Source organism: Cinclus cinclus, chromosome 11 (genome assembly GCF_963662255.1).
Source record: "Cinclus cinclus chromosome 11, bCinCin1.1, whole genome shotgun sequence".
Lineage (NCBI taxonomy): Eukaryota > Metazoa > Chordata > Aves > Passeriformes > Cinclidae > Cinclus > Cinclus cinclus.
In genome coordinates this window covers 17,734,050-17,761,609 of record NC_085056.1, presented here as the reverse complement: position 1 = coordinate 17,761,609, position 27,560 = coordinate 17,734,050, and the positions used below count along the sequence as shown (strand labels likewise).

The 27,560-nt window shown below is 38.8% G+C and overlaps 2 protein-coding genes across 2 annotated transcripts; one reads left to right on the top strand and one right to left on the bottom strand.

The window, feature by feature from the left end:
• On the bottom strand, nt 1-2,110 carry LOC134048143 (skin secretory protein xP2-like). The gene is made up of 3 exons (XM_062499741.1): nt 2,105-2,110; nt 1,597-1,776; nt 1-714 (listed from the first exon to the last, which is right to left on the bottom strand). The coding sequence occupies exons 1-3, from the start codon at nt 2,108-2,110 to the stop codon at nt 1-3; spliced, it is 900 nt and encodes a 299-aa protein (XP_062355725.1).
• Nucleotides 2,111-8,920: 6,810 nt separating this feature from the next.
• On the top strand, nt 8,921-26,623 carry SLC7A9 (solute carrier family 7 member 9). The gene is made up of 12 exons (XM_062500040.1): nt 8,921-9,025; nt 10,230-10,377; nt 11,331-11,573; nt 12,169-12,294; nt 12,638-12,737; nt 15,997-16,041; nt 16,397-16,520; nt 18,238-18,341; nt 19,105-19,201; nt 24,776-24,925; nt 25,490-25,664; nt 26,559-26,623. The coding sequence occupies exons 1-12, from the start codon at nt 8,921-8,923 to the stop codon at nt 26,621-26,623; spliced, it is 1,482 nt and encodes a 493-aa protein (XP_062356024.1).
• The last annotated feature ends 937 nt before the right edge of the window (nt 26,624-27,560 follow it).

Genomic DNA, 27,560 nt, shown 5'->3' with positions numbered 1-27,560 from the left:
TCACACTGCACCTGCTGCAATGTGAGTCCCTCTCAAAACTGCTGGGACCTGGCTTTCTCCTTCCTTGGGCTGCAGTCCTCCAAGGACAGGCTGCTCCAGCCTGGGAGCAGGGCCCTCTGTCCCCCGGGTCACCCAATGGGTCACAGCCTCCTCCAGGCATCCACCTGCTCCAGCATGGGATGGGCACCTTCCCCACGGGCTGGGATGGACTTCTGCATCCCCACGGACCTCTGCATCCCCATGGACCTCTGCATCAACATGGACCTCTGCATCTCCATGGATCTCTGCATCCCCATGGACCTCTGCATCTCCACGGACCTCTGCATCTCCACGGACCTCTGCATCTCCATGGATCTCTGCATCCCCATGGATCTCTGCATCCCCATGGACCTCTGCATCTCCACGGATCTCTGCATCCCCATGGACCTCTGCATCTCCACGGATCTCTGCATCCCCATGGACCTCTGCATCTCCACGGACCTCTGCATCCCCATGGACCTCTGCATCTCCATGGATCTCTGCATCCCCATGGATCTCTGCATCCCCATGGACCTCTGCATCTCCATGGACCTCTGCATCCCCATGGACCTCTGCATCAACATGGACCTCTGCATCTCCATGGACCTCTGCATCAACATGGACCTCTGCATCTCCATGGACCTCTGCATCTCCATGGATCTCTGCATCCCCATGGATCTCTGCATCCCCATGGACCTCTGCATCAACATGGACCTCTGCATCTCCATGGATCTCTGCATCCCCATGGATCTCTGCATCCCCATGGACCTCTGCATCCCCATGGATCTCAGCATCCCCATGGATCTCTGCATCCCCATGGACCTCTGCATCTCCATGGACCTCTGCATCCCCATGGATCTCTGCATCCCCATGGATCTCTGCATCCCCATGGACCTCTGCATCCCCATGGACCTCTGCATCTCCATGGATCTCTGCATCCCCATGGACCTCTGCATCTCCATGGACCTCTGCATCAACATGGACCTCTGCATCTCCATGGACCTCTGCATCTCCATGGATCTCTGCATCCCCATGGATCTCTGCATCCCCATGGACCTCTGCATCAACATGGACCTCTGCATCTCCATGGATCTCTGCATCCCCATGGATCTCTGCATCCCCATGGACCTCTGCATCCCCATGGATCTCAGCATCCCCATGGATCTCTGCATCCCCATGGACCTCTGCATCTCCATGGACCTCTGCATCCCCATGGATCTCTGCATCCCCATGGATCTCTGCATCCCCATGGACCTCTGCATCCCCATGGACCTCTGCATCTCCATGGATCTCTGCATCCCCATGGACCTCTGCATCTCCATGGACCTCTGCATCTCCATGGATCTCTGCATCCCCATGGATCTCTGCATCCCCATGGACCTCTGCATCTCCATGGACCTCTGCATCAACATGGACCTCTGCATCCCCATGGACCTCTGCATCCCCATGGATCTCTGCATCCCCATGGACCTCTGCATCCCCATGGATCTCTGCATCCCCATGGATCTCTGCATCTCCATGGATCTCTGCATCTCCATGGATCTCTGCATCCCCATGGATCTCTGCATCCCCATGGACCTCTGCATCTCCATGGACCTCTGCATCTCCATGGATCTCTGCATCCCCATGGATCTCTGCATCCCCATGGACCTCTGCATCTCCATGGATCTCTGCATCCCCATGGACCTCTGCATCTCCATGGATCTCTGCATCCCCATGGATTTCTGCATCTCCGTAGATCTCTGCATCCCCCAGGGGCTGTGGGTGGATTTCTGCATCCCCATGGATCCCCACCCATTGTCCTGCTTCCAGGTAGCAGGTGGGAGAAAAATTCACTGAAATTCACAAACCCAGAATATGTGGGAAAAGTAAGGAAGAAGAAAAACAAAACCTTGTAATTCTTCATTTTTCTGTTAACAGCAAGAATAGAAATAAGTGACTTTTAGCAGCCTTTGTACCACATGAAAGAATGAGATCAAGTTCACGGAAGAAAAAAACATCAAAAGCACAATCTGACCTGTACATCTGCCTTAAGGTAACTCAAAATGCTTAAACTGGCAGAGGCTGCAGAGCTTCTGTCACGTACCTCCATGAAGAACTTGCTTCATAAATTCCAGTGTACTCAGTGGACAGTATATGGACATTGTAAACCTTTAAAGCTTGTACCTCCTGCAGCAGTCAGCAAAACAAAGGTCTGATGTCTTCTCTCCAGCTGGCACGATTTGCATAGAAATCACTTCTCACATACCAGAGCTCATACTGGAATCAAGCTTCCTGTTCACAAGCCTGAATTCAAAGCTTTCAGGATGTCTTCTATCCACAATAACTGAAGAGCCACAAAACCTTTTTGTGATTCTAACTACTGGTTCTTGTGAAGGTGGCACACTTGTTCTCATTTCTTTCCCATACTCGGCACAGTTTTCATCACACTACAGAAAAGCCAGAATGACTACAAAATACCTTTACAGGAGGATTTACTGGGCCACTACTGCCAGCTGATGTTTTATTAAAGGTGTGCAACTTCATAAGAATTTGAAAATCATGGCTTTGCCTTGTTTCATAGATAATGTGCAAAATTAGACGAACAACACTAAAGAAATTATTTTACTGTCTTATTATAGTACAATAACTCTATCCATGCCAATTTATCCTTTTTCTGTTACCCACCTGACAACAGCAACTTGCTATTTTCCCTTGACCACTGCTGACAGAGCATCCTGACTCTGTAATATTGCACCTGCCTTCCAGTTACAGTACCTTCCAGTCGGTAAATTGAAACCATGAAGTAGTTTCAGCTTTCTTTCATAAGACAAGACAAAAACATTTTCCATTTCTGCCAAGGAAAGAAGAAAGAAAAATTCAGGATTTGTGGAACTGTAGTCACATAAAGTTTCATTGATGAATTTACAGAGCATATTCCATCCATAATAACCGAATATAATTTTGCCAGAATTCGGAATAAATAACGTGATTATATATTCATAAAGCAAACATTGCTATCACCTTTTCAAAACCAAAACAGGACAATTTGGAGTGAAAGGAATGAGGCACTGGTCTTTACAAACAAACTGGATCTGCTGGTAAATAGAGCTAGATACTGAGAGATAAAAGAAACAATGGGAAGGATTCCACTGATTGATAAATGGAATGAGAGAGATTTTCCTCTGCACACAAACTGTGGGTCTGCTGCTAAGTCAAATTGGGTATTGAGAGATGAAAGAAACAATGGGAAGAACCACAAATTCCATAAGGAATTCCGCTAATTGACACAGGGAAAAGACAAAGGTGGGGGGTTAGACATTAGGAGGGAATCTTAGGTATTAAGTGTTTTGGGAAGTCTGCACCTCTCGAGTACCTCAGCCAGTGGGGAAAGAGAGAGGGAAATGCAGCCGGGAAATCAGGATTAAAAGGAAACTGTGTCCTCCAAAAATCTGAGAGACCCCAGGGGAAAACCCCCATGGCCTCTCCGTTTATTAAAATGAAGTTACCGAACTCTTCTGTCTCCTTTTTGGACATCAGCCTCTGGTGTTTGTGGGTTAATTTTCCTGAGAGCTGTAAATCCCAGGAGTTCCAATGCATTTGCCAACTACAGCTACCATAGCAGCGTTACTTCTCGCTCCATTATCAGAACAGAGCGCTTCCTGCTCTGAGTTTGGGTTGTGTAAATGGCAGGGAGAGTGGCACTCAGCAGTCACATCAAGGTAAGTGGGGACCAATGTTCTGTGAACTGACAGAGCATTGCTGTCTGCTTACCTTAGCTTTTTTTTCCCAGTTTCTAGAAAGTTTCCCCCGACCATTAAGAAGTCATTTAATCCCAGATGTTTTCTTTTCTTCTATTTTCAAACCAGAAGGATGCTGCTTTTCAGGCCAGGAGATTGCTTTTCACCAGCTCAGAAGGTAGAACCTCCTAAGACTTCTTCACCGGGAAAAATTCATGCCACTATCCTGGCACATTGCCTCAGGAGTTCTAAGATCATTTCCCTTGGGACTACAAGTCCTTCCTTGGGCAGGCACGGCTCTTCCATTTAGGAGAGTTCTAATCACTGATCCTTCTCTGCAAATCTAGTGTAAATATGGCAAAAACTCCCTGATGTCAATCAGCTTGAATCTAGAAAAGCAGATGCACTTTGAAGGCTTCTTTATGTTCAAAAATGTGTGGTTTCTCAGGGAGTAAGATCTCCAGATTTTCTTAGTCCTGAATTATTTTCTTCTGTACTAAATTTATTTCAACATACCTGTATAAGCACATGTTCAGATATGAAATATAGAAATAAATATATTTTAGCTATTAGAATTGTTTTATACATTAAATATTTGGCTTTGGTAAATAAAATCCCTTTAAATACATAAATTATTTTAGAACATCCTTAGGAAGAGATTTCTTGATTTTTTTTTTTATTTTTGGTGACTTTTTGGATAGAATGACATACCCAGCATTTACGAGTTTATTAAGAGTATCTAATTAAGCTCTGCTTAAAAAATACAGAAATAAATCTGTCATTGGACTAAAGACTGCACTATTCAGACAGGTCTGGTACAAAACCTTTTGCAGACCTGAATATCTTTTCAAAAGCCTGAGTTGTCACACAAGAGAAACAATTACGCTGTAATCAAGAACTAAGTAGGGAAAAAAGATGGGTATTGCAAAGATCTTGCAAACCAGTAGCAGAACCCAGCATCATCATAGCTATTAAATAATACAAATTCTTTATATTCCACTTGCAGCATACCTGCAATTACTTAGAAAAAAAATATTTAAAGGATGGCAGTACTGAGATCAAATCTTAGAACATATCTAGTAATGGTCAGATTCGAAGAAGACCAAATGCAAGGAAACACACTGGTCCTCTCATTAAAATGAAATAACCTGTGTGCAGGGAGGTTAGAATGGAAAGTAGCCACTCCGAGATCCTGCTAAGCTGTAATTAAAAGCTGCAAGTTAGGATGATCCTTATCATTTGCTTTAGTGTTGGTCAAAGCAGAAATGCATGCCTGGAAGCAATAAAACCAACCCTAACAAACATTAACCTTTATTCACTGTAACTAATGATAATAAAATGTGTATTTATGTACTGTGTCCTTGTTATTTCCCGAATTAAAGTTGAAAATTACTTTTTACAATTTAATTGGAAAATAGCATTTGAAAAAGTTCAAACTACAGTGTTTAGACAGGACCAGCCCTCCAAGTATTTACCTCTGTAGTCCCTTGGAGTTTGAACTCATCCATGTCTTCATCTGTGTAGCTATTTGAGAGGGAAGGATTCTTTTCCCACGGCTGTAAAATGTCATTTCTCTTGTCTATGAAGAAAATAATATTAGAATCCTTGAAATCATTGTTTATTTTTTTTTCCTTCAGTGGCTGAGGAAAAGAAGGATTGCTAGTAAAATTAAAGATCTTTTAATAGGTTTACAGCATCCCAAGAAGAGTAACCCCTAAAACAAACTGGTCAATAAATGAAGATACTTTTCTATTTTTATAAAGAAACACAGACTAGTTAAGGTGAAATCAGTGCAGAGACTTAAGACACGTATTGAACAGGTGAGAACTCTCCAGACAGACGTTCCAAGTTGACTAAAGAGACCAGTTGCTTAGGCAAAAACTCAAGCAACATATTTTCAGTGTTGCTTTTATGGCATCTGAAGAAACAAAATGGAGCACAGGTCTGAAGGAGAAAGAAAAAAACAACTGACACATACATCTACACAAATAAATCAAAGATTGCCTGCACTAAATCTAAGAAAAATTCCTCAGCCATACTTTGCTTAACAGAATATTAAAGATTACATACTCCTTCATTCATTTTGGATTTTTTTTTGGTTGTTCTGTAAGTTCCAAGGTAGAGACAATGTGAAAGATGTGCCTGCTTCATTTCAAGGGATAATCTATAATAAGATCCCCCCTTTCTTTTTTTTCTTTGCACGTTATCTATTTCAATAGTCTCTGTGGCATTTCAGGAACAGCACAGGTATGATAAGATTACAAAACTTCATTTCAAAATTATTGGAATAAGGAACACAGAAGTACATTACACAATATCTGATCCCAAATGAGGTATGTGAAATTGAAGAATATGAAAACGTTGGTTAATTTTGTCATACATCACAATTACCATGAAAAATATTTTTAAAGTCCTTGTAAAACTTGCAGAAAAAGGAATAAATTGTTCATACCTGCCTTTTCACGTGGTGGTAGCAAGACTATAATTTTAACATGTTTTATTCTCTTTATCTGTAGGTAAAAAATCCAAAACAACACAACAACAACAAAAAGAAGAAGACAAAAGACCCCAGAACCCCTTTCTGTCTGGCCATACTTACTGTGGCAATTTTTCAATAAGAAGTTATTTAAGATGGAAGAACTTCTCTTGTATCTTAACCCTATTTCTGTGAGAATTAAACAAGAAAAACAAAGAGAGGAAAAATCCAGTGACTAAAAAAGTCCAGTTTTGATTTTGTTTTCCGTACCAACCTGACTTTGCAAGCTCAATCTTGGAGAAAAACGTTCCCAGCCCAGTCTGGCTCAACCATCAGAAAACATGGCAAATATAAACTAACAAGTGTGTCACATGTTCTGAAGAGTCCATTTTCTGTCACGGATTTACATCATCATTGCAGAGGGAGTTCCTGTTGATCAATCCTGCAGGCTTAAGAAGTTTCTTTAAAAGTGGGGAAAGCAATTGTCAAGTAGTGCTTATTTTGTTGATGTTTTGTTGATATTCAGGCACAACAGTTTGGTCTTATTTCCAGCCCTGTACTGCATGTTTATGAGCCATTACCTCACCAAGGCAACAAATGTTAAATGTTAATATCAGGAACCAGTACCTGAACATCTTTTAACAAAAGATATTTATTGAAATACTCAGCCGCATTTCGAGGGGATTGGTCAGGACTCACTGATTTGAATGTCATACAGCAAAAGAGTTGTACAACTCCATTTCTAAAAACAATTAAGTGATTAACATGATTAAGGGTATTTTTGCAAGTGTTTCAGGGATGACTAGCTCAAATAAAAGCAGTTACTTTATTACAGAATTCAGGATAATCATACTTTTTTCCCCCTGGATATACGACTGCATAGAAACAGAGAATGGCATTTTTCACTGAAGCAAGATCTTTAAATATTTACAAAAATGGAAAATATTTCTAACTGCAAGCAAAGGGAACACAAGCTGCCCACTCAGCTGCCTCAGGTTAATGAAAAACAAAGGAAATATTTTTGCTCATGCTTCTCTACCTTCTTAAGATAAAAACAGCAACTATTATTAATAGAATTCAAATAATATCTGAGCACATGGTTTTGATGTGCCCATAATGTGACAATTACTTCAAGGTTATCTTTCCAAAGCATTTCTAAATTAGCAACTGCTTGCTGTAAAGATCATCAGAACAGGATCCCCAAATTATGGTTTACTCTCACTATGTAATGACACTGCTTAGGCACTGGACAAACATTCTCACAAATGGAACAAAGATGGATTTTCTTGTTTTTAAGGATAAACTAATTGGACTATCAGTTTACCTGTGGTTCCTAACTCAAAACTTCTTGGCAGAGAATAGGTGTAATGATTAACTTTTATAACCTCTGTACTTAGGCTGCTGCTTCTTCTGCATATTCTGGTTTCAGACATGGGCATGCCTTGCTTGTGACTGGCTGGGAAACCTAACAAGAGAAATAACACTTGACAAGGATTCCTGGAGCCGATTAACACCAAAGAAATATAAACAAATAAGGTAAGTGGGAGCAAGAATTGCTAAAGATAACCACTGAAGCAGCTGAAATAAATGACTTTAAAGAAGGTGCTGGGCACAAAGCTACAATGAAATTCAGCCACCCAAGCCCTGCAATTTTCATGTGTGCACTTTTCTATCATAAGTTTAATATTAAAAGCTGTATTCATTATGGTTCTTTAAAAAATCCTTAATTCAAAAGATATACTTGATGTCTTTATAGCCTAAATGTTTCTGAAGACCAGCAATACTGAGATATGTGCTCTGTCAATTTAAAATGCTGCAGTTTTTGTACCCAGTTACTACTTAATTTAAAAATAAACAAACCCAACTTATGTTGCCTAAACGTGATGCCTTCCAGAGTTACCATCTGTATAAAAGCATAAGGATCTTCAGCATTGAAACCCAAGGTTTTAGAAGAGAAAAGACTTTTGACTGAATCTACTTTAGAGACTCAGGACCTAACCCCATCAATTTCCTTCAGTGTCTCAGACTGCATTTTTAGCCCAATACTAGGGAAAACAAGCAAAATCGTAAGTCTGAATTTAAATCTGAAAACAAGCTCTTCACATTCCAGATCTAAAAAAAGACAAAACGTTGGGTGGAAGAGGTTCACCCCGAATCAACCCAGAGAAGATTGGTGACTCTTTCAAAGAGCTGCTGAATAGCTAATGGCAGTAACCCACACTCTGCTTAGCAGATAATTCCATCTCCAAGGAGCTGATGAGAGGCCAATTGAATGAAGAATGGAAAGCAGGTCTCCTAGATAAGAAGAAAACAGCCTAGCTTTTGGGAGGAAGATAACATCTCCGGATTTTTGGAGGAGTTCAAAGGAAGGACTGGCTGCAGAAGCTGGATTGTTCCAGTAAAGGCATCCTGGAAACCGAATGTAATCCGGGGCTGGAGACGCAGACATTCCCTCGCCAGGTGGGTGTAAAGAAAATCCACAGCAAGTCAGAGGATGAGGTGAAGCTGACAAAACTTCTCCTCTGCCTGTTCTCCTCTGAGCAGTTATTTCGATGGAATATGAGCCAGTGCTTGCATGGTTTTGTTTTCTGGTAATATTTACCTATTCTACTTTGTACCCACATGCATCGGCCAAAGCCAAGCGACATTAATATGCTAGAGTAAGATTTTGTTTTTATTTCCTTAGAAGTTTCAACAAGAATAACAAATGGGTGAAGAAAGCTTGAGGAAAAGAAGAGGAGATGACAAAGGAAGAGAGGACGGACAATCCATTCAGAGCCATGAACCCCAAACGATGAACCTCCAAAAGCAGGCAAACCTTCTTCTTCCCCCCCTTTGGTCCCCGTGGGAGGGGTTGGCACAGGGAGGCAGGAGGGGACATTTGTGCACCTGCATCAGCCTACAAGAACCACTGCTGTGTCCCAGTTTAGCAAAAGTGTGCTAATATCTCAACAATGTGGCTGGTTCGCATTTTCAGAAACTGCTAATTGATATAAACAGACTAAAACTCCAAAAATATGTCTTTGAAGTTATCAGACATAAAAATAATTCAAACACTTTCTCTGAGTTGATCAACTGAGGCATTTCATCAATTTTTTTTTTTTTTTTCACATGTACTTTCCAGAAGTTGTAGTGGGTTGTCTAGGTCATTGTTTCTGAAAATTTGTTAGTGTTTGTAGCCAGAAAATAGGCACTGGAACTTGAAAAGAAGTGAAAATCTGTCTCCTCCAGAAAATTACAGATGCTTTAGAAAAAAGTTGTGGCACTTCCTCTCAGGACGGAGTGACATTTCTTTTAAAATTAATTTAAGTAGCCTGGAAAAAGATTATCTGTGTGGTTTTAGTTTGGTGCCAAGACTGGAAAAATACTGATGTTTTTATAGTAGCCATAGCTATCAGAAAATATTGAGTAGCCCATGCCACTTGTTTTAGTAATACGTGCCTCAGTTTCAGTGGTTTTATGTAATATTGTAGGTCACTATAAATTTAGGAGAACATGATCTTATCACCACCTAGATGCATCAACACAATTCCTAGGCACAAATAGTTAAAGCAAGGAGAGGAAAACAGCTGTTCAAGAAAATAAACCAAAAACCCAACCCTAACCGAACTCCATCCATGAAAGACAATTTCTGAAATTTTAGAAAATTCAGAATTCATCAAGTGCTTGTAAAAGAATGTTATAGCTTAATCAGAGAGGAAAGGGCAAGTTCACCCATTCAAGGTGATATTTGAGACTCACATAATCCAGAGGACAGTTTAATGAAGGAACTAGGCAGGCAAACCACAAGTAAGTGTGCTTTTAAAAACTGCAGGAGTACACCACAGGCTAGATACAGATTTTGGAAAGAAGAGTGAAACTTTGCAAAATTGTTTAATATATTTCTTTCTAGAACTTATATATTGAAAGCCAATAAAAATAAGTCAGTAGTGGTAATTACTGTTGTTCTGCAATATTGAGAAGAAAATGGTGAATTACTAGAAATTGCTTACAAAACCATCTCATTTTATTTCAAGGTGGGCCTCGTTAGTGGAATCTGTATGATTGTTGGTACAATTATTGGCTCAGGTATTTTCGTCTCTCCAAAATCGGTGCTTGCCAATGTTGAAGCTGTGGGTCCTTGTTTAGTAGTCTGGGCAGCCTGTGGAGTTCTGGCAACACTAGGTAAAAGACTCGACAAAAAATCTGAATCTTTGCCTTAAATCTTTATATCTGCTGTTTCTGTGCACTACTCTCATTTCACAAATTAGCTAATAGCACCTACACCAAAATCAGCTAAATCCTGTTGTATATATGCATGGCAGTACTCAACCATAAATTTGAAATGGGGTGTTTATAGAAGACAAACTAAGCTTTAAAACTGTAGATCACACTCAATTTATTTTGAAAGAAAGTTTTAGCTTTTCCTGCTTCATCCACTGACACCCACTGCAGTAAGGAGAACAGTCTTATACTTAAATAGCTGTCAATATGTGAAATTCACTGCTAGTGAGCTAGGTACTTTCTGTTATCTTTCTACTTCTAATTCTAATTCTTTTATCTGAAAGTTTAGCACTAAGCACCTCAAAATATTTAAAGAAGTAAAACAAATAAATTTTTGAGCATTGTATCAAGTAGGGCAGCATACAAGCAAAACCTTGAGATGCCACATACAGTGATAGAAAAGGAAGTATCACTGTAATTTAATGTTGACTTAGCAGAAGTTTTATTTCAAAATTGTTCAGGAAGTCTGTTTTTTTGTGCAGAAAGTCAAGTTTCTTAAAGGTACGTCAGCCAGTTCAGTTCTCACTTAAATGTTTCATATAGTGCTCATTTCTTAAACAGAAATCAAATTAAATCATAAGGTTTGCTTGTACTGGTTTTGGTGAAGTCATAAATATCAATGTAATCAAAGCAATTTTAAGACTGCATCTGAATAATTTCAGGGTATTTTTTTCAATTGCTTACGAGTAATTAAAGTTTTATTTTGCTTCTAGCAGTAAAATATGCAGAAATACGAAGAGAATAATGGTGCACTATACAGATCAATTCCCTTAACTTTTCCACCTATTAAGAAGTGTTCAAGCAGTCCTGGGTTCAAAAGTGTACGAACTAAACCTGCTTTTCTTGTTATTCAGGTGCACTTTGTTTTGCTGAGCTTGGTACAATGATCACAAAGTCTGGGGGAGAATATCCTTACCTTATGGAGGCATTTGGTCCAATTCCAGCATTTTTGTTTTCTTGGACAAGCTTGCTGGTTACAAAACCCAGTTCATTTGCAATCATCTGTCTCAGCTTCGCGGAGTATGCATCAGCTCCTTTTTATCCAGGCTGTGATCCCCCCCAGGCTGTCATCAAGTGCCTTGCAGCAGCTGCTATTGGTAAGAGTCACACTTTTTAAGACAGAGCAGATCCAAAACTGCACAGCCACTCGTGTCTGGCCCCGTCAATAAGTGCAGTTCAGTACCCTGGAACTTCCTTAGGTTCAACTTCACAAAACCACCAGAAATCTTTAAGACAGCCCAGTGAGTCCTCCCCACAATAACTAATTAAACAGCATCAAAATGATAGGTCTAAAAATGCTTTTTTTCCTTGTCCAAGGGTTTTTTTTAAATTCCTCATTAAGAGAGATACAGCTGTATTATGAATGCTTATCTCTAGCAGAAAATATTTAACAGCAAAAATACTATTAAATACTATATTTATTAAATACTATATAAAATAGCAGAAATACTATTTCTTTATTTATCAGAATGCTGTGCTACTTCAAAATATTTTTTATTAAAGCTACTATCAAAATCTAATTAATAAATCTTGTTTTTCCTCACTGTTTTAAAAGTTATCTAAACACAGTAAGTAAAAACTGTATATAATATAAACAAAAAGCATGACACACAAGCAGTGCAATAAATAAGGGGAGGGGCAACTTTTCTTTAAATTCTGACAGTGCAAAATTTAAAATTTTATTTCTTTTAGTGGTAATTACAATTGTGAATTCACTGAGTGTGAAGCTGGGAAGTTACCTTCAGAATTTTCTCACAGCTGCTAAAATGATCATTGTCACAATCATTATTGTAAGTGGAATTGTTCTCCTTGCACAAGGTAATAAATTATATGTTATTTGAAAAAACTATTTTAACTTTTGCTATGATCATTTAAAAAATTCCCCACTGACAGAAGGGACACAGCAATAAGGCACAGCCCTGAATCTCTTTATTCAGGGTTTTAGTTATGCATCTCTTGGAAACTGTGGTATTTTCTTTTAGAAATGGGGGATGGGTAGAAAATGCAGCACTAAGCATTAATTAATACAAAAGGGTACTAATTAATTTTTATAAGTGAAAAGTTTCAGAACATGAAACATGTTGGAATGTTTTTTTTTTATCTGATGGGGATTACAAGAATTAATTTCAACACTGATCAGTAATCTTCTTCTTATTTGCAGGGAAAACTGAAAATTTCAAGGATTCTTTTAAGGACAGTAAAATTTCTGTTAGCTCTATCAGTTTGGCATTTTATAATGGACTCTGGGCATATGATGGATGGTAAGGAATCTTTATTAGCCTTAACAGTTACAGTTTAACAGCCTTTAACTGGTTTACTCTTGCCCTGTAGAACTCTCTGAAGAAGTTAACAACTGACTTTTATTAAGAATGTCTGAATGAATTCTGGAGAAAGAACACTAGTTTGGTCAAAAACCCCTCTTTTAATTGCTGTTTGTTAGGGAAAGAAAATATATTAGATCCTCAAAGCACTACTACTGCTGCTTCGCTGCTGAAGGTGCTCAGATACTGTAGTAATGAGGAGAATATAGCACAGCTTAATTCCATAGTAATGAGGAGAATATAGCACAGCTTAATTCCATAGTAATGAGGAGAATATAGCACAGCTTAATTCCATAGTAATGAGGAGAATAGAGCACAGTTTAACTCCATAGTAATGAGGGGAATATAGCACAGCTTAATTCCATAGTAATGAGGAGAATATAGCACAGCTTAATTCCATAGTAATGAGGAGAATAGAGCACAGCTTAATTCCATAGTAATGAGGAGAATAGAGCACAGTTTAATTCCATAGTAATGAGGAGAATATAGCACAGCTTAATTCCATAGTAATGAGGAGAATATAGCACAGCTTAATTCCATAGTAATGAGGAGAATAGAGCACATCTTAATTCCATTGTAATGAGGAGAATATAGCACAGCTTAATTCCATAGTAATGAGGAGAATAGAGCACAGCTTAATTCCATAGTAATGAGGAGAATAGAGCACAGCTTAATTCCATAGTAATGAGGAGAATAGAGCACAGTTTAATTCCATAGTAATGAGGAGAATATAGCACAGCTTAATTCCATAGTAATGAGGAGAATATAGCACAGCTTAATTCCATAGTAATGAGGAGAATAGAGCACAGTTTAATTCCATAGTAATGAGGAGAATATAGCACAGCTTAATTCCATAGTAATGAGGAGAATATAGCACAGCTTAATTCCATAGTAATGAGGAGAATAGAGCACAGTTTAATTCCATAGTAATGAGGAGAATATAGCACAGCTTAATTCCATAGTAATGAGGAGAATATAGCACAGTTTAATTCCATTGTAATGAGGAGAATATAGCACAGCTTAATTCCATTGTAATGAGGGGAATAGAGCACAGCTTAATTCCATAGTAATGAGGAGAATAGAGCACAGCTTAATTCCATAGTAATGAGGAGAATATAGCACAGCTTAATTCCATAGTAATGAGGAGAATAGAGCACAGCTTAATTCCATAGTAATGAGGAGAATATAGCACAGCTTAATTCCATAGTAATGAGGGGAATAGAGCACAGTTTAATTCCATTGTAATGAGGAGAATAGAGCACAGTTTAATTCCATTGTAATGAGGGGAATAGAGCACAGTTTAATTCCATTGTAATGAGGAGTATATAGCACAGCTTAATTCCATAGTAATGAGGAGAATAGAGCATATCTTAATTCCATTGTAATGAGGAGAATAGAGCACAGTTTAATTCCATAGTAATGAGGAGAATATAGCACAGCTTAATTCCATAGTAATGAGGGGAATAGAGCACATCTTAATTCCATTGTAATGAGGAGAATAGAGCACATCTTAATTCCATAGTAATGAGGGGAATAGAGCACAGTTTAATTCCATTGTAATGAGGAGAATAGAGCACAGTTTAATTCCATTGTAATGAGGGGAATAGAGCACAGTTTAATTCCATTGTAATGAGGAGAATAGAGCACAGTTTAATTCCATTGGAATGAGGAGAATAGAGCACAGTTTAATTCCATTGGAATGAGGGGAACAGAGCACAGTTTAATTCCATTGGAATGAGGGGAATAGAGCACAGCTTAATTCCATTGGAATGAGGGGAATAGAGCATAGTTTAATTCCATTGGAATGAGGGGAATAGAGCACAGTTTAATTCCATTGGAATGAGGGGAATAGAGCACAGTTTAATTCCATAGTAATGAGGAGAATAGAGCACAGTTTAATTCCATTGGAATGAGGGGAATAGAGCACATCTTAATTCCATTGTAATGAGGAGAATAGAGCACAGTTTAATTCCATTGGAATGAGGGGAATAGAGCACATCTTAATTCCATTGTAATGAGGAGAATAGAGCACAGTTTAATTCCATTGGAATGAGGAGAATAGAGCACAGTTTAATTCCATTGGAATGAGGGGAATAGAGCACAGCTTAATTCCATTGTGTCAGACAAAAAAGCTTTCCCTGCAGATTACCCCATCAAATTCCATTTCTTTTGAAATATGTGGTGGTGTTTGATTAGTACAGGAGGGCATAAAAAAAGGAACATTTTATCAGAAATTATAAGGTCCAATTTACAGATTTTTTCTTAGGCAATGTCAGTTGGCATAGTGGTCTCTGATGGCACAAATCCATTGTTATTCCTAAATGTACAAACTGCAAACGTCTACTTGCAGGTCTGTAATTTGGAAGCAAAAAAAAAATATAATATTGATCTACCACGCAGCAATTCCCATTTAAAAGCTTTTGAAACGGAATTTATTTAAAATAGATTATTTTTTTAGGTTCTGTTTCCAAGCTTGAGTGTCTCAACTCAGGCATGTAAGTCTGCTAATTCATGCATTCATGTGGACTTTTTAAGAGGGCAAAGAAGCTGTTCCCTAAATAATTATTTATGTATGTAACCACCTGGCACTAACATTTCAAAATTTGCCTTGAACTGTAAACACTAACTCTTCAGATTTTCAGAGTGGATGAATATAAAAACCTTGCTCCAATTGGTCTACATGCCCTAACAGAAATGGGTATTTAGAAATTATAATTCGGATAGGTATAATAGTTCAAAAGGTTTCCATGCCTGTTTTCTGGACAGTGGGACTTACAGAACCACTATGAAACACCAGCACACTTGCTTCACTCTTTGCCCTCAGCACACTTGTGCTTTTATTTGCAAAGGCTCACATACTGCAAAGCTTGAAGTTGAAAGGGTATCTTGTAAATCTAAGATGTCTGCCAAATTTCTCTTTGGTTATTCTGGGATATTTTATCCAAGATTTAGTCTCAGAGATACTAGAGGTAATGCAGAAAGAGATGGTGAATCAAAAGGCTGGCTTTTGGATAAGAAGCTCACATGAGTTTTTCCCTGCAGTCTTCCTACTTAAAAGATTGATTTTACTTTTCATTTTTATTTTTTTTTAACTGAAAAGATTAAAAATAATAACGCAATAAATAACACCTCACCTTATAAAATAGTAGTATTTAAACACCAGAGCGCTAAAATACTCTATGAATGTTTTTCCTTCCAGGAATCAACTCAATTACATCACAGAGGAACTTAAAAACCCTTACAGGTAAATCTGTGTAAGAAAGCAATGTTTTTACTGGCAAGAAATCAAACTCTCTGTATTATTCTGTAAGCAAGCATCTATTTTTATTTGCTTTTTAAAAGCACTAATATTTTATTATTCAAGGTTTGAGCACAAACAAAGCTAATTAGCCTGTATTACAGGCTTTGTATCTTTGCATGATTTGTATTTTTCCTTTTTTATAATCCTGCTTTCCATAGCTCTACAGTAAAAAAATAAATAAATACATACATACACCTAAAGAGCATATCAGGAAAAGTAAGAATCCACATTTTACTATGAGAACTGGACAACAGTGATACAGCAATGCTGATGGGGGTCTTACTTTTCCATTCTTTAGAAATCTACCACTGTCTATAATTATTGGAATCCCCTTGGTTACAGTTTGTTACGTTCTGATAAACATTTCCTATTTCACCGTAATGACTTCGACAGAACTTCTGCAGTCCCAGGCAGTTGCTGTGGTAAGCTACTTAAATTTGTAATAAAACATTTGAAGAAGGCTGTGTGCATTGAAATCACGTAAGTCATTAAGTTCCATTAATTTTTTGTATGATAAAATTAATTTTAGTCTAAGGTGTTAGTGCCATTCTCCCCCCCTCTCCCCCCCAATTATCTACTATCATTTCTTAATGTAAAATTTCAGTAATGACTAATTTAAAGAGTGGTTCTATCATAGCCAAATGGGAATAAAAGAGAGAAGCAAAAGTAAGGCAATCTTCAGCAAACATTTTGTAAACATTTCAGGTCAGAGGGTGACTGCTTTCCATAGGCATCAAAAGGATGGAAAGAGAAATAACATCTGACAGTTGCTTTGCCATTTTCAGTGTTTCCAGTATTTCTGAGAAAGAAGCACATGTGAAATGACAGTAGATCAAAGTTAGTTATTATGGAGATAACAGCAAATAGTCCATCACTCACTTCCACCTTATTCTTTCTGGGCTTTTTTCCTTAACAAATTTGAAGATATGATTTTTACATTTTTGCAAGGCATAATCTTACAGGTAAAATTATAAATCCTGTAAGTTTCTGAAACCATAAAAAATACATTTGCCCCATCAGTTCCACTCCGTAAATTTTCTGTGTCTCTAAAACAACTATTGAGGTCCTGCAACAATTTTCCTAATGCTAATTTTTGGGGAAAACAAAGAGTATGTGACAAGCATTTAAATATATAGTCTAGCACAGTGAAGAAGTACAGTAATGTTGAAATGTTTATTTTTTTTCTTTAATAAAAGCTTTTAAAATTTAGATATTCTGTGCATTTCAGCAGCTTAACTGCTCCAGAAGTTACAGAAAAGTATGTATGAAGTTAAATCTTGTACAAGAACTAGTCCTCTTCAAGAGACCTTTAAACTTAAACAATCTGAACAACACACATCAATTAGCACCGAACTGATCAGACTAAATTAACAAAATCCCAGAACTGCACTGAGCAGAGGCAGCACAACAAAAGGAGTGCAGTGTGCAGAGAGGTCTGTACAGCTGTACCTCCCCTTGAGCATCCTGCTTCTGGACAAAGAAACATCACTGATGCCAGACTTGTGCAAAACCAAAGCTCTTTATGCTTGGCTTACTGAAAAACCAAACCCCTACCAAAAACCTAAACCTACTTGTCAAAGACGCTTAAATTCAAATTAATTTGCTGTTGGTCAACGTACCTACATGAGATCTAGAGCAACAACAAACACACCACACCACGGGAGAGAACTCCAATGTAGTGAAAGACCAGAGGGAGTTTGTCCAGACTTTTTGCCCCCAGTCTCAGGCTGTCACTCCTAAAATTCCTCCTTCCAGAGAGGCTGAAAGCAGCTTGTTGAGTGGAGAGTGCTCTGCAGCAATGCCATCTTCAGTCTGTCCTTGCAGACACATCCCAAACCAGGTGTCTTTAACAGAAGTTAATTTCTGTGTAGTTTTTTACGTCTGTCTTCCAATGTTTCCTACCGATGTTGCATCTTAAACATCATGGAAGTAATGCTCCACTCCATCTTATAGTGGTCAATGAATTAATTTATTTGGCAGAGCATGCTTGAGTAGCTACACAAAGTATACAACATGGCTTTGCTGGTAACATAGCTCAGATACCCATTTACTTTGCTTACAGAGAAGCTCTAACATTACTGAATATACTAAATGGTAGTCAAGATGACAAAAGTGATTAATTTTAATCCCATATCCCAGACATTTGGAGATAGAGTCCTTTATCCAGCCTCTTGGATAGTTCCTCTCTTTGTGGTGTTTTCGACACTTGGATCTGCCAATGGCACCTGTTTTACTGCAGGCAGGTAAGTCCCCTTCTAAACATCTTCAAATGAAAGGTTTTGAAGGGTGGAAAAATTTTTATACATGCATCTACAGACATAAGGACATTCTTCTGATCCACATTATACAAAACATAAATTAAAATTGCCTGTAAATCTAGCTGGATTGTTTAATTTTCAAAATAAACATGGCTATGCAGGTTTGAAAAATTAGAGAACATGGTCTCTTGTTAATTCAATGAAGGTATACCATTATAGCACAAAAGGTTTATTTCATTTCTCATCAGTTTTAAAGCTGAGAATTAAACAGTTAAAAGTTACCAGTAAAAGCATGACTATACCAGCAAAGGTAACTGAGAAGCTATTCCTTTCTATTAGCTATTCAGGGCTTCCATTTACCATTTAAAATATTTTAAAATTTCAAAAGCATCTGAATACAATGCGGCTGTAAGGACTATTTTTTGACAAAAGGTTGTCAATATAGCTTTTTTTGCTATGAAACACATTAAAATGGACACAATAGGTAACATTTCCCAAAATAACTTTCAATTATATGTGCAAAATAATGATTCTGGAATTAGTTTCAAGTGTACTATTTTAATACTGGTTTAGAATTTGTTTTAGCTCACTGCTTCAATACCACTTATTTAATTTCCCTAATTTTTAACGGCTACAATACTCTTTAAATCCCAATACTGATGAAATTTGCTGGATGTCTATTTTTTAGTAACACTATTTAAGGTCTAGGTGCCACACTAACTACATTGCCTTGCTTTTGTTTTGTCAGACTTGTTTATGTTGCAGGTCGTGAAGGGCACATGCTAAAGGTCCTATCTTACATTAGTGTTAAGCGCTTAACACCAGCACCTGCTATCATATTTTATGTAAGTATATATTCTAAGCACAGAAAAATTACCACCTCTCACCAAAAAATTCTCCAGTAATGCATACTTCCACAGCTTCTTACGAGCAGTTTTGACACATACCTTGAACTATCTAGACAAGAAAATTGCTAAATACATTTTGGAAAAAAAGACTATGTAAAATCCCCAACTTCTCTAATTTGAGCATATTTATTCTGGAACTGGATTTTAAAAATCAAAATGGTTAAGAATCAATGGCATGAGAACAAAATCTTCAATGAATAGTTAGTATTAGGGAATCCTTTCACAGGATGCTTGCAAGCAAGCTATCACTACCCTGTTTGTTTTAGGAATATTTCCTCCATGTAGAAAATTTACATCTCACTAAAAAATTCCAGTCAGTTAATTTAAGAATAAATCCAGAACATGTTGTTATTTTTAATTTACCCATTTATCTTCAAGGCAAAACAAGACATATTCAACCCTGTCAGGAAAATTAATCCACAAACATCAGAGGTTTATGTCCAAAGAGGAGACAGAGGAGTTCTGTAAACCTACTGGAATAAAGGGAGAGGTTGTGGGCACTTCCCCTGGGGTCTCTCAAATTATTAGAGGACACAGACTCCTTTTTATCCTAATTTCCTGGCCACATTTCCCTCTGTCTTTCCCCACTGCTGAGGTACTTGAGAGGTACAGATTTCCCAAAATGCTTAAGACAGACCTCCTTTCCAATGTGTGCACCTTCTGCCCCCCTTTTTTCTTTTTCCTTGTGTCTCTGTTCTTTTTCTCTAAATCCAGAGATTTAGCACAGTCTTAAGTGAGTAACAGTCTGAGTCAATTAGTGGAATTCCTATGGAATTTATGGTTAACCCCATTGCTTCTTTAATGTCTCTGTATTTGGCTTTATCTACCATCAGGCACACAGTTTGTTTCTAAAGACACATCCTTCTCATCCCTTTCAATCCCTCCTTAATTTCTCAGTAATTGTCTTTACAAACTTTAGTTAACATTGACTTAACTTTGTGTTCCTGGGTCCTTTTCGGTTTTGCAATTATTTGCAGCGACATAATTTTCTTTCCTTTGGTAGCCATTTCTGCATTTGTAGGCACGGCTACTACTGCATCCCCTTGATCACATGTGGAATAAGTTGCACTAAGCAAGGGATCATGCATGGTGAAAAGATTGGAGTTGCTACAGCAAATAAGAGGGAAAAAACCCACTATTTTAACCTCTAGTTCACCAGGTAAACATGAAAATATGTCCCATTCACATCCTTTCCACATTTGGAGTGGCACATGAGCTAACTTTCTTATTCCTTTTGTTATTTGTTTTACCACTTTTCCATTGTCATTTATTTGCAAACAGCAGTTTGAGTCATTAAATTTGCCACACGCTCCCCCTTCTGCTCATAGATAATCTAATATCATCTGATGTTTAAATACTTAATTCCTCATCTGAGCGCATTGGTCAGCAAGAAGGTCAAGAGCTGTAGCTGTCTGGTTGGTTATTATTTCAAAGACAGCTTGTAAATTAACTACCAGGTATAAATTATAAATAGGTTCTTCGGCACCGGATATAAATTAATTTGGATTCCCAGGGGCTGGTCCATAGTGCTGTATGATTTGCTCAGGGGGCCATTCATCTTTACCCCACTTTTAGGTGCTCCCTTCAGTCAGGGATGCATCAACTGACTGCTTCTCTCTAAGCAGATGATCATATCACTTGATTCTTAACTGATTTCCCTGAAGTTGTGGTAGCAAAAAGAACAATGGCTTAATATATCCTACATAACATTTTAACCAGTTTGGAGATAACCTGCAATAAGCTGTTGGCCACAAATCCAATAATGCCCTTTCAAAGCCCAGGTCCTATTGGCAAAGGGGTCTTCCCAATTTTCCTCATCAATTGGTGGATGAAGATACAGCTCATTTCCTGGGCCTAATAGTCCTCCAACAATAGCTGCCCCACCATAAGAATCACACTATTTGCACTTCCAAGCTCCCACATGAGGTTTTCACCTGCAGTTACATCCCAGATCTGTTTTGTTAGATCTGGACCAGAACCTATTAAAAAAGGTTCGAGTTCCATTCCAGTGTTGCCACTACCACTCATAGTCAGGGACAACATGTGTCCTACTTGTGGAATTATCTCAGGGGCAGCTTAAAAATAAGGGGTGACAAAAACTTATCCTTCCCCACTGCTTTACAGCCTTCAAAAATCCTTCTGGTAATTATGGAAGGAACACCTTACCCAGCTGCCATTAGTGAGCTTAACATGTATTTGATTCCATCTGCCTTGATATCTGGAACAATCATAAAGGGGGCAGCTGGGGGTCCAGCAATATAAACCCAAAAATATAAACCCAGTCACAAACACTTTTTCCCCATGTATATGCCTGCTGTTCTATTTAGACAATAAATGCCTCTTTCAGAAGAATGAAGCATGGACTTCCTTCCTCACCCCAAAATCCTGTTCCATAATGGACCTCACTCAGGGTGCTGACCCACCATTTAGGTTGGACTGGGCTGGCCTCTCATGGCCACTCTTCAGATCCTGCTGACCCTCCCCAGACCCAACAATTGCTAAAGTGAAAGGTTTTTGCTACTTCTCCTAGGACTAAAAAACCCAATTCTCCCACCTCTGGCCCAAACGTAACTGACAATATGAAGATTATTAACAGAAATATTCCAATAGCGTGTTCTAATGACCTAGTCCAATTTTCACCTTGTCTTCTGCACCACCTGTGGTGAGTGAAGGCACAGAAACCACTCAAAGATAAAGCAAACACCGACAGCAAGAAGCAGCCCCGCCGTGGGTGGAGATTCCAAAGGAGGGAAGGCCACACAGACTGTTCCAGCAGGCAGCTTGTGGGGAGGCACCTGGGGCTTCCCCTGCTGCTCCAGGGCACTCCTGTGGAGGGTCAGTCACAGCCTGCCACCCTTCTCCTCCAGCTGAGATGTCCACATCCCTGGGGCCTTAGAGACCTTGACCCGAGTGTGGTGGGTCCAGCCCTGTTCAGCTGTTTCTGTGGCCAGCAAGCCCTGGAAAGGTCCTCATCACTTCACCACCACTGGTGCTTCTTCCACTCCTTAACTCGGATCCAGTCTCCAGGCTGGATGTTGTGAACAGCAAAGTCCAAAGGCAGGGGCTGTGCCAGCTGAGCTTCCTGCCAAAGAGATTTCACAGGAGACAGGATTCTAACCACATACTGTTTCAAACATACATCACTTACTTCCACCCCCCGCTAGGCTGAGAATTACAAGGGTAAGGAATTCCAAACATCAATTCAAAGGGAGATAATTGAATATCTCCTCTGGGTCTGGCCCTTATTCTTGCTCAAGTCAGTGGCAGGAGCCGTACCCTTGGCATTTTAGTTTCTATTACCGGCTTCAAAAAGTGTTTCTTGATTTCTCTATTAATATTTTCAACCCAGCCCGAGCTCTGGGGGTGCCAGGGAGTATGGAGGTTCCATTGTATCCCTAAAGCAGTCATCTTCACTCCTTGAAGAATTTTTCTGCAAAACAAGCTCCCCTATTTGAGTCTATTGCTTCCTCAATCCCGTATCTTGGAATCATTTGTCCCAAAGCCACCTTAATTACTGATGCTGTAGTTGCTGAAGCAGTTGGAAATGCTTCTGGCCACCCTCTTAGCTGAAATACTGTTATCACAAGAGATTTAAACTCTGGGCATTTCAGTAAAATCCACCTGGCATCTCCGGAAGGGACCTACAGCCCAAGGCCTCTCTCCCCTGGCAATTTTCTTTGTAGCCCTATTACTGGTTTTAGCACAAATCAAAACCCTCAGCAGCTCACTTTGCCAGAGTGAAAAGACCCACAGCAGCACACATTTTGGGAAGGCTTCTGGAAGTCCTCAGTGACTCCCTTCATGGACCTGTTTTAACAATTTTAAGGCCAGAGCTTTTGGTATCCACTGCTTACCATCCCTAGTAAAACAATTATCCCCTCTTTCCTTACCATCCCTAGTAAAAGAATTATCCCCTCTTTCATCTGCCCCACTCCTTTTAATTATCTGCAGCTCCTCTGGCAGAAAAGCATTTCTCTGGCAGTGCTGGGGTTACTGGGAGCAAGGGGAAGATCTGAGAGATTTCTGGCAATTTACTGCCTCCTATTGCCTCCTCTGAGCACCCTGCCTGGTGTCCCTACCTTGTATTATTGCCATCCCTTTTGGTAAATTCACCACCTCCGATAGGCAACTAATTAAGCTCTCATGAGCTAATGTTCTCCCTTGCAGATTAATAAACCTCTTTCTTCCTGTAATTTCCCAAATGCATGTATCACCCCATATGCATATTTAGAATCAGTAAAAACATTCACTATCTTGTCCTGATATAATTCACAGGCTCTCACAAGTGCATACAGCTCTGCTCATGTCTGAGCTGACCAGGTGGGCAGCTATCTCTCCTTTTAATTCCTTTCCATTATTGATGGTGTATCCTGTAAATGGCTTCCCTTCTACCACCCTTGCAGACCCATCAATAAACACAATTTCTCCCTTAGGCCAGGGAGTGTCTCATAAATTTTCCCTAACCTATCACCTGAATGCAGTCATGGGTTTCTTCCCAGCCCCCCTCTCCAGGGCAGTTCAAACAGGAGGCTGGGTTAAACCCTTCCCCACTTTAAAATTCTTAATCCTCCTGTTCCATTAAACAAGATTCATGCTGTAATAACTGAGCACTGGTCATACACTTAGAGGCTCTCTCCGTTAACAAAACTTTCACCTGATGTGAAAATTTAACAGTCAGATACTCTCCCATTTCAGTTTTTGGGCTTCAGTTGCCATCAAGGCTGTGGCTGCACAGTTCTGCAGACAATGGGGCCAGCCTCTGACCACTGGGATCTGGCAGCTTAGAAAAATAAACAACAGGCTGCCGTGTTACATGTGCTCTTGTACCAGAATTCCTTCAGCATGGCCTTCTTTAACATCCACATATAGCTCAAATTCCTTTTCTGAGTCTGGAAGAGCTGAGGCTAGGGCATGAACCAATTTGTCTCCTAATTTTCTAAAGCTTTGCTCTCCTTCTGGTGTCCGTATCACAACATTAGGACTGTCTTGGGTTGAAAAGTCATATAAAGCTCTGGTTAAACCAGAAAAATCCTTAATCCATGCTCTGCAGTATCCCACCAACCCTAAAAACTGCTGTTACTCTTTCTTTATCTGCGGTAATGGTACTTGTAAAATTCCTTGTATGCTTTCTGGATCAACACACTTCAACCCACCAGTCAAAATGCATCTCAAATATTTAACCTTTTTCTCTACCATTTACATTAAAAACCTATAAATATATTTTTGAATCTTCAAGATATTCAGTCAACAATGAAACAGATTAATGCATAAAAATTACAAGCATTTTGATTTAAAATGGAATTAAGATTGCACACAAAAATAACCACACTTTGGCAGGATGCAGCCACAATCTTTAAAGGTGCTGTAATACACTTACACCCAAATATTTACTGTGCATGCAAAAGCATTCACAGTTCATATTCTGGAACACTACACATGCAGTTGTATAGAAACAGAAGTAAAATTCAGCCTTCTATAATAGACTACACTAATTTTTGTTTTTGTTTTTAGGGGGCCATTGCTATTATTTATATTATTCCTGGTGACATTGATACGCTCATAAATTACTTTAGTTTTGCAGTCTGGATATTTTATGGTTTAACTGTACTTGCACTAATTGTTATGAGGTTTACAAGGAAGAATCTCAGGAGACCTATCAAGGTAAGTTCTGTATGGCTTTTCCTCCATTCCATAGATGCTGTAGCATGAATTCACACCGAGTATCTGGATATTTAAGCAGCAGCCTTGGGCAGTTTCCTTGTTTTTTACTCCCTTTCCCTGAAATGTAGCCATATAATAGCAGTTCTGCACTACGACTAAGCTCATAAGGACTGGGAAAAGATTACAGAATGTTGATTTTCACTTGCACAGACAACAGGGCACAAGCCAAATTTTCACAGAGGGGTAATTGCTGTCAGCAGACTACCACTGAAAGAATATCCAAAATAAGAGCCCAGGTCATTGCATGTAAGTCAGTTCCCACATTTATTAAAATGCAAACTTGTACGTTGCAATTTGAAATATTCACTAAGAAATCTTAGTGAATTATTTGGCAGAAGAGTTTTCCCTGTCCATATTTCTCTTACTCCTTCAATTGCCCCATCTAATTCCTGAAAATTTTAAAGTAAAAATTGCATAAGGGAATCAAAATATTCTTTCATAAAGGCGACTTCTTTAAGAACAGCTAAAGGATGAAGAAGTGATTTTATTCTTTGTATCTTGCAGATACCCATCATCATTCCTGTCATAGTGACACTGGTCTCAATTTTACTGGTATTGGCACCAATCATCAGTGCACCTGAACTGGCCTATTTGTACTGTACTTTATTTATACTTAGTGGACTTATAGTTTATGCACTTTTTGTTCATTTAAAATTCGACTGGCCACAAAAAATATCAAGTAAGTATACCTCAGGTAGCCAGCTCCAAACTCAACAGAACATTTGCTAAACTTGAGAATAATTAGTGTAATAAAGCTCACTGTCTGATCAATCACTTCTAAAGCATATGAGCAGAATGTGGAGGGGAGCAAATTCCCTAGTATGTAATAGGCTTTACTGAAGACTGTATTTTACTCCTTCCTGTTGAAAAGAAGTTATGTCTGACTTGAGGAAAAATTAAATTTAATTCACAACCCTCCCCCCCCCCCATATCACTATAGTAGCACAAAGCAACAGAACTAATTAATCTGTTAAGTTAGTTTTTCAATTATCTGTACTTCAAAACATTGCTTTAGTGATTAATTAAGAAATAGCAGACATAAATTCTTACGCCACCAAACACTAAAGAAAATTTTAACAGCATAAAGATAAAAAAATAATCCCAGGGGGGTACAGTGAAAGCTGAAGGAATCCAGCATGATCATTTCTGGCCTGATTGCTTAGTCCCTAAAGAAACTCAGATATTATCTCAGGTAAAACAGGACACACAGGTATTTCTAAGAGACTAATAGGAATTAACTGAATACAACAGCATTCGCTCTACAGACAGTCAAAAGTCAATCATCTGTCTCTCTTGTCTCCAGGACTATTAATTATAATTTATTAATTACAATTGATTATAATTTCAATTATGTAATTGGAATCACTGTACTCTAATGTAAGTTTGGAAGTGCAGAATGCTGTAGTTTGTATCTTACAACTGTTTATTCCCCACCCTTTACTTTTCATTTTGAAATAGAAACACAGATTAAAAAACCCAACTATGTAGAAGGATAATTTTCTCACTCAGAAAAACAGTTTGAATTGAAATATTGTTCTCTTGTAAAGCCTCTAACAATAAGTCTTTTCCTCAGATCCCATCACTATGCACCTCCAGATGCTTTTGGAAGTTGTTCCAGAAGAGGAAGTTACTGAATGAAATATTTTATACCCACTGAATGAAATATTTTATACCCACCAGGCTAAGTGCTGTACTGGTTGAAGCGGATTCAGTTTAGTTTGGCACACATATATTCTTGCTAAATTGTTATGTTTGTACTGGTGTATTAGTTTTGCAACACTTCAGTACTTCAAAGCATTAAATATATATAATAAAAGAATTCTAAGACTACAGCATCCAGCAAAGCTGGTTTCATTGTTAATAAGTTATGGTGTCTTGTTTTCTGAATTAAAATTTTCAGCAAAGATGTGTTTTAATGTCTTTACAAACAATTCCAAGGGTGAAGGTATGGGTGTTAACATCTTTGAAATGGGTATTAATGTCTCTACCAACTTGAAGGCACAGGGTTGTTACAGAACCCCCCAGTCTGACTCCTAAAACACAGAAGGGTCTGCAGAAGCCTGATTTCTGAACTTTGGGGGAATAGGGGGATTGGGGGAATAGGGGGAAGGCTGCACCTTCCGAGCACCTCAGCCAGTGGGCAAAGGAAGGAGGCAATGTGCAGCCACGAGTTTGGGATGAAAGGAGGCTGCACCCTCCAAAACCTGGAGAGAGAAAACCCATGGGTGTGTGCCCGGGTGGATTCTCTCCCATTACTCAAATAAAGTTGCAGGATTCCTCCTCCTGTCTCTTTTATGGACGCTGGCTTTTTCATAGCATGATTTTCCATACAAAATCACTCAAAAAATCTTTTCAGTTATGAAGATGGCAAGACTTAGCACCAACAGTGTCGAGATGCTTCTGATGACACTATGGAAAGAACAACACAGGTTTTACAGCATCGCAGAAAGGAAAAAAAAAAATCACCAGATTAACACAATTAACACCAGAAAATCACAATTGACGCCAGACTAGCTCTATCCTCAGGTTCTTAGACCAAATATTAACTATCAAAACCTCAGTCTTTGAAATTGGA

Coding starts and splice junctions, on each gene's coding strand:
- LOC134048143 (XM_062499741.1), bottom strand. Junction 715..1,596: donor AGGTCCATGGAGATGCAGAG/GTCCATGGGGAT, acceptor GTTGATGCAGAG/GTCCATGGGGATGCAGAGAT.
- SLC7A9 (XM_062500040.1), top strand. CDS start 8,921: ATGGGTGAAGAAAGCTTGAGGAAAAGAAGAGGAGATGACAAAGGAAGA. Junction 9,026..10,229: donor CGATGAACCTCCAAAAGCAG/GCAAACCTTCTT, acceptor TTTTATTTCAAG/GTGGGCCTCGTTAGTGGAAT. Junction 12,738..15,996: donor CTCTGGGCATATGATGGATG/GTAAGGAATCTT, acceptor TTTTCCTTCCAG/GAATCAACTCAATTACATCA.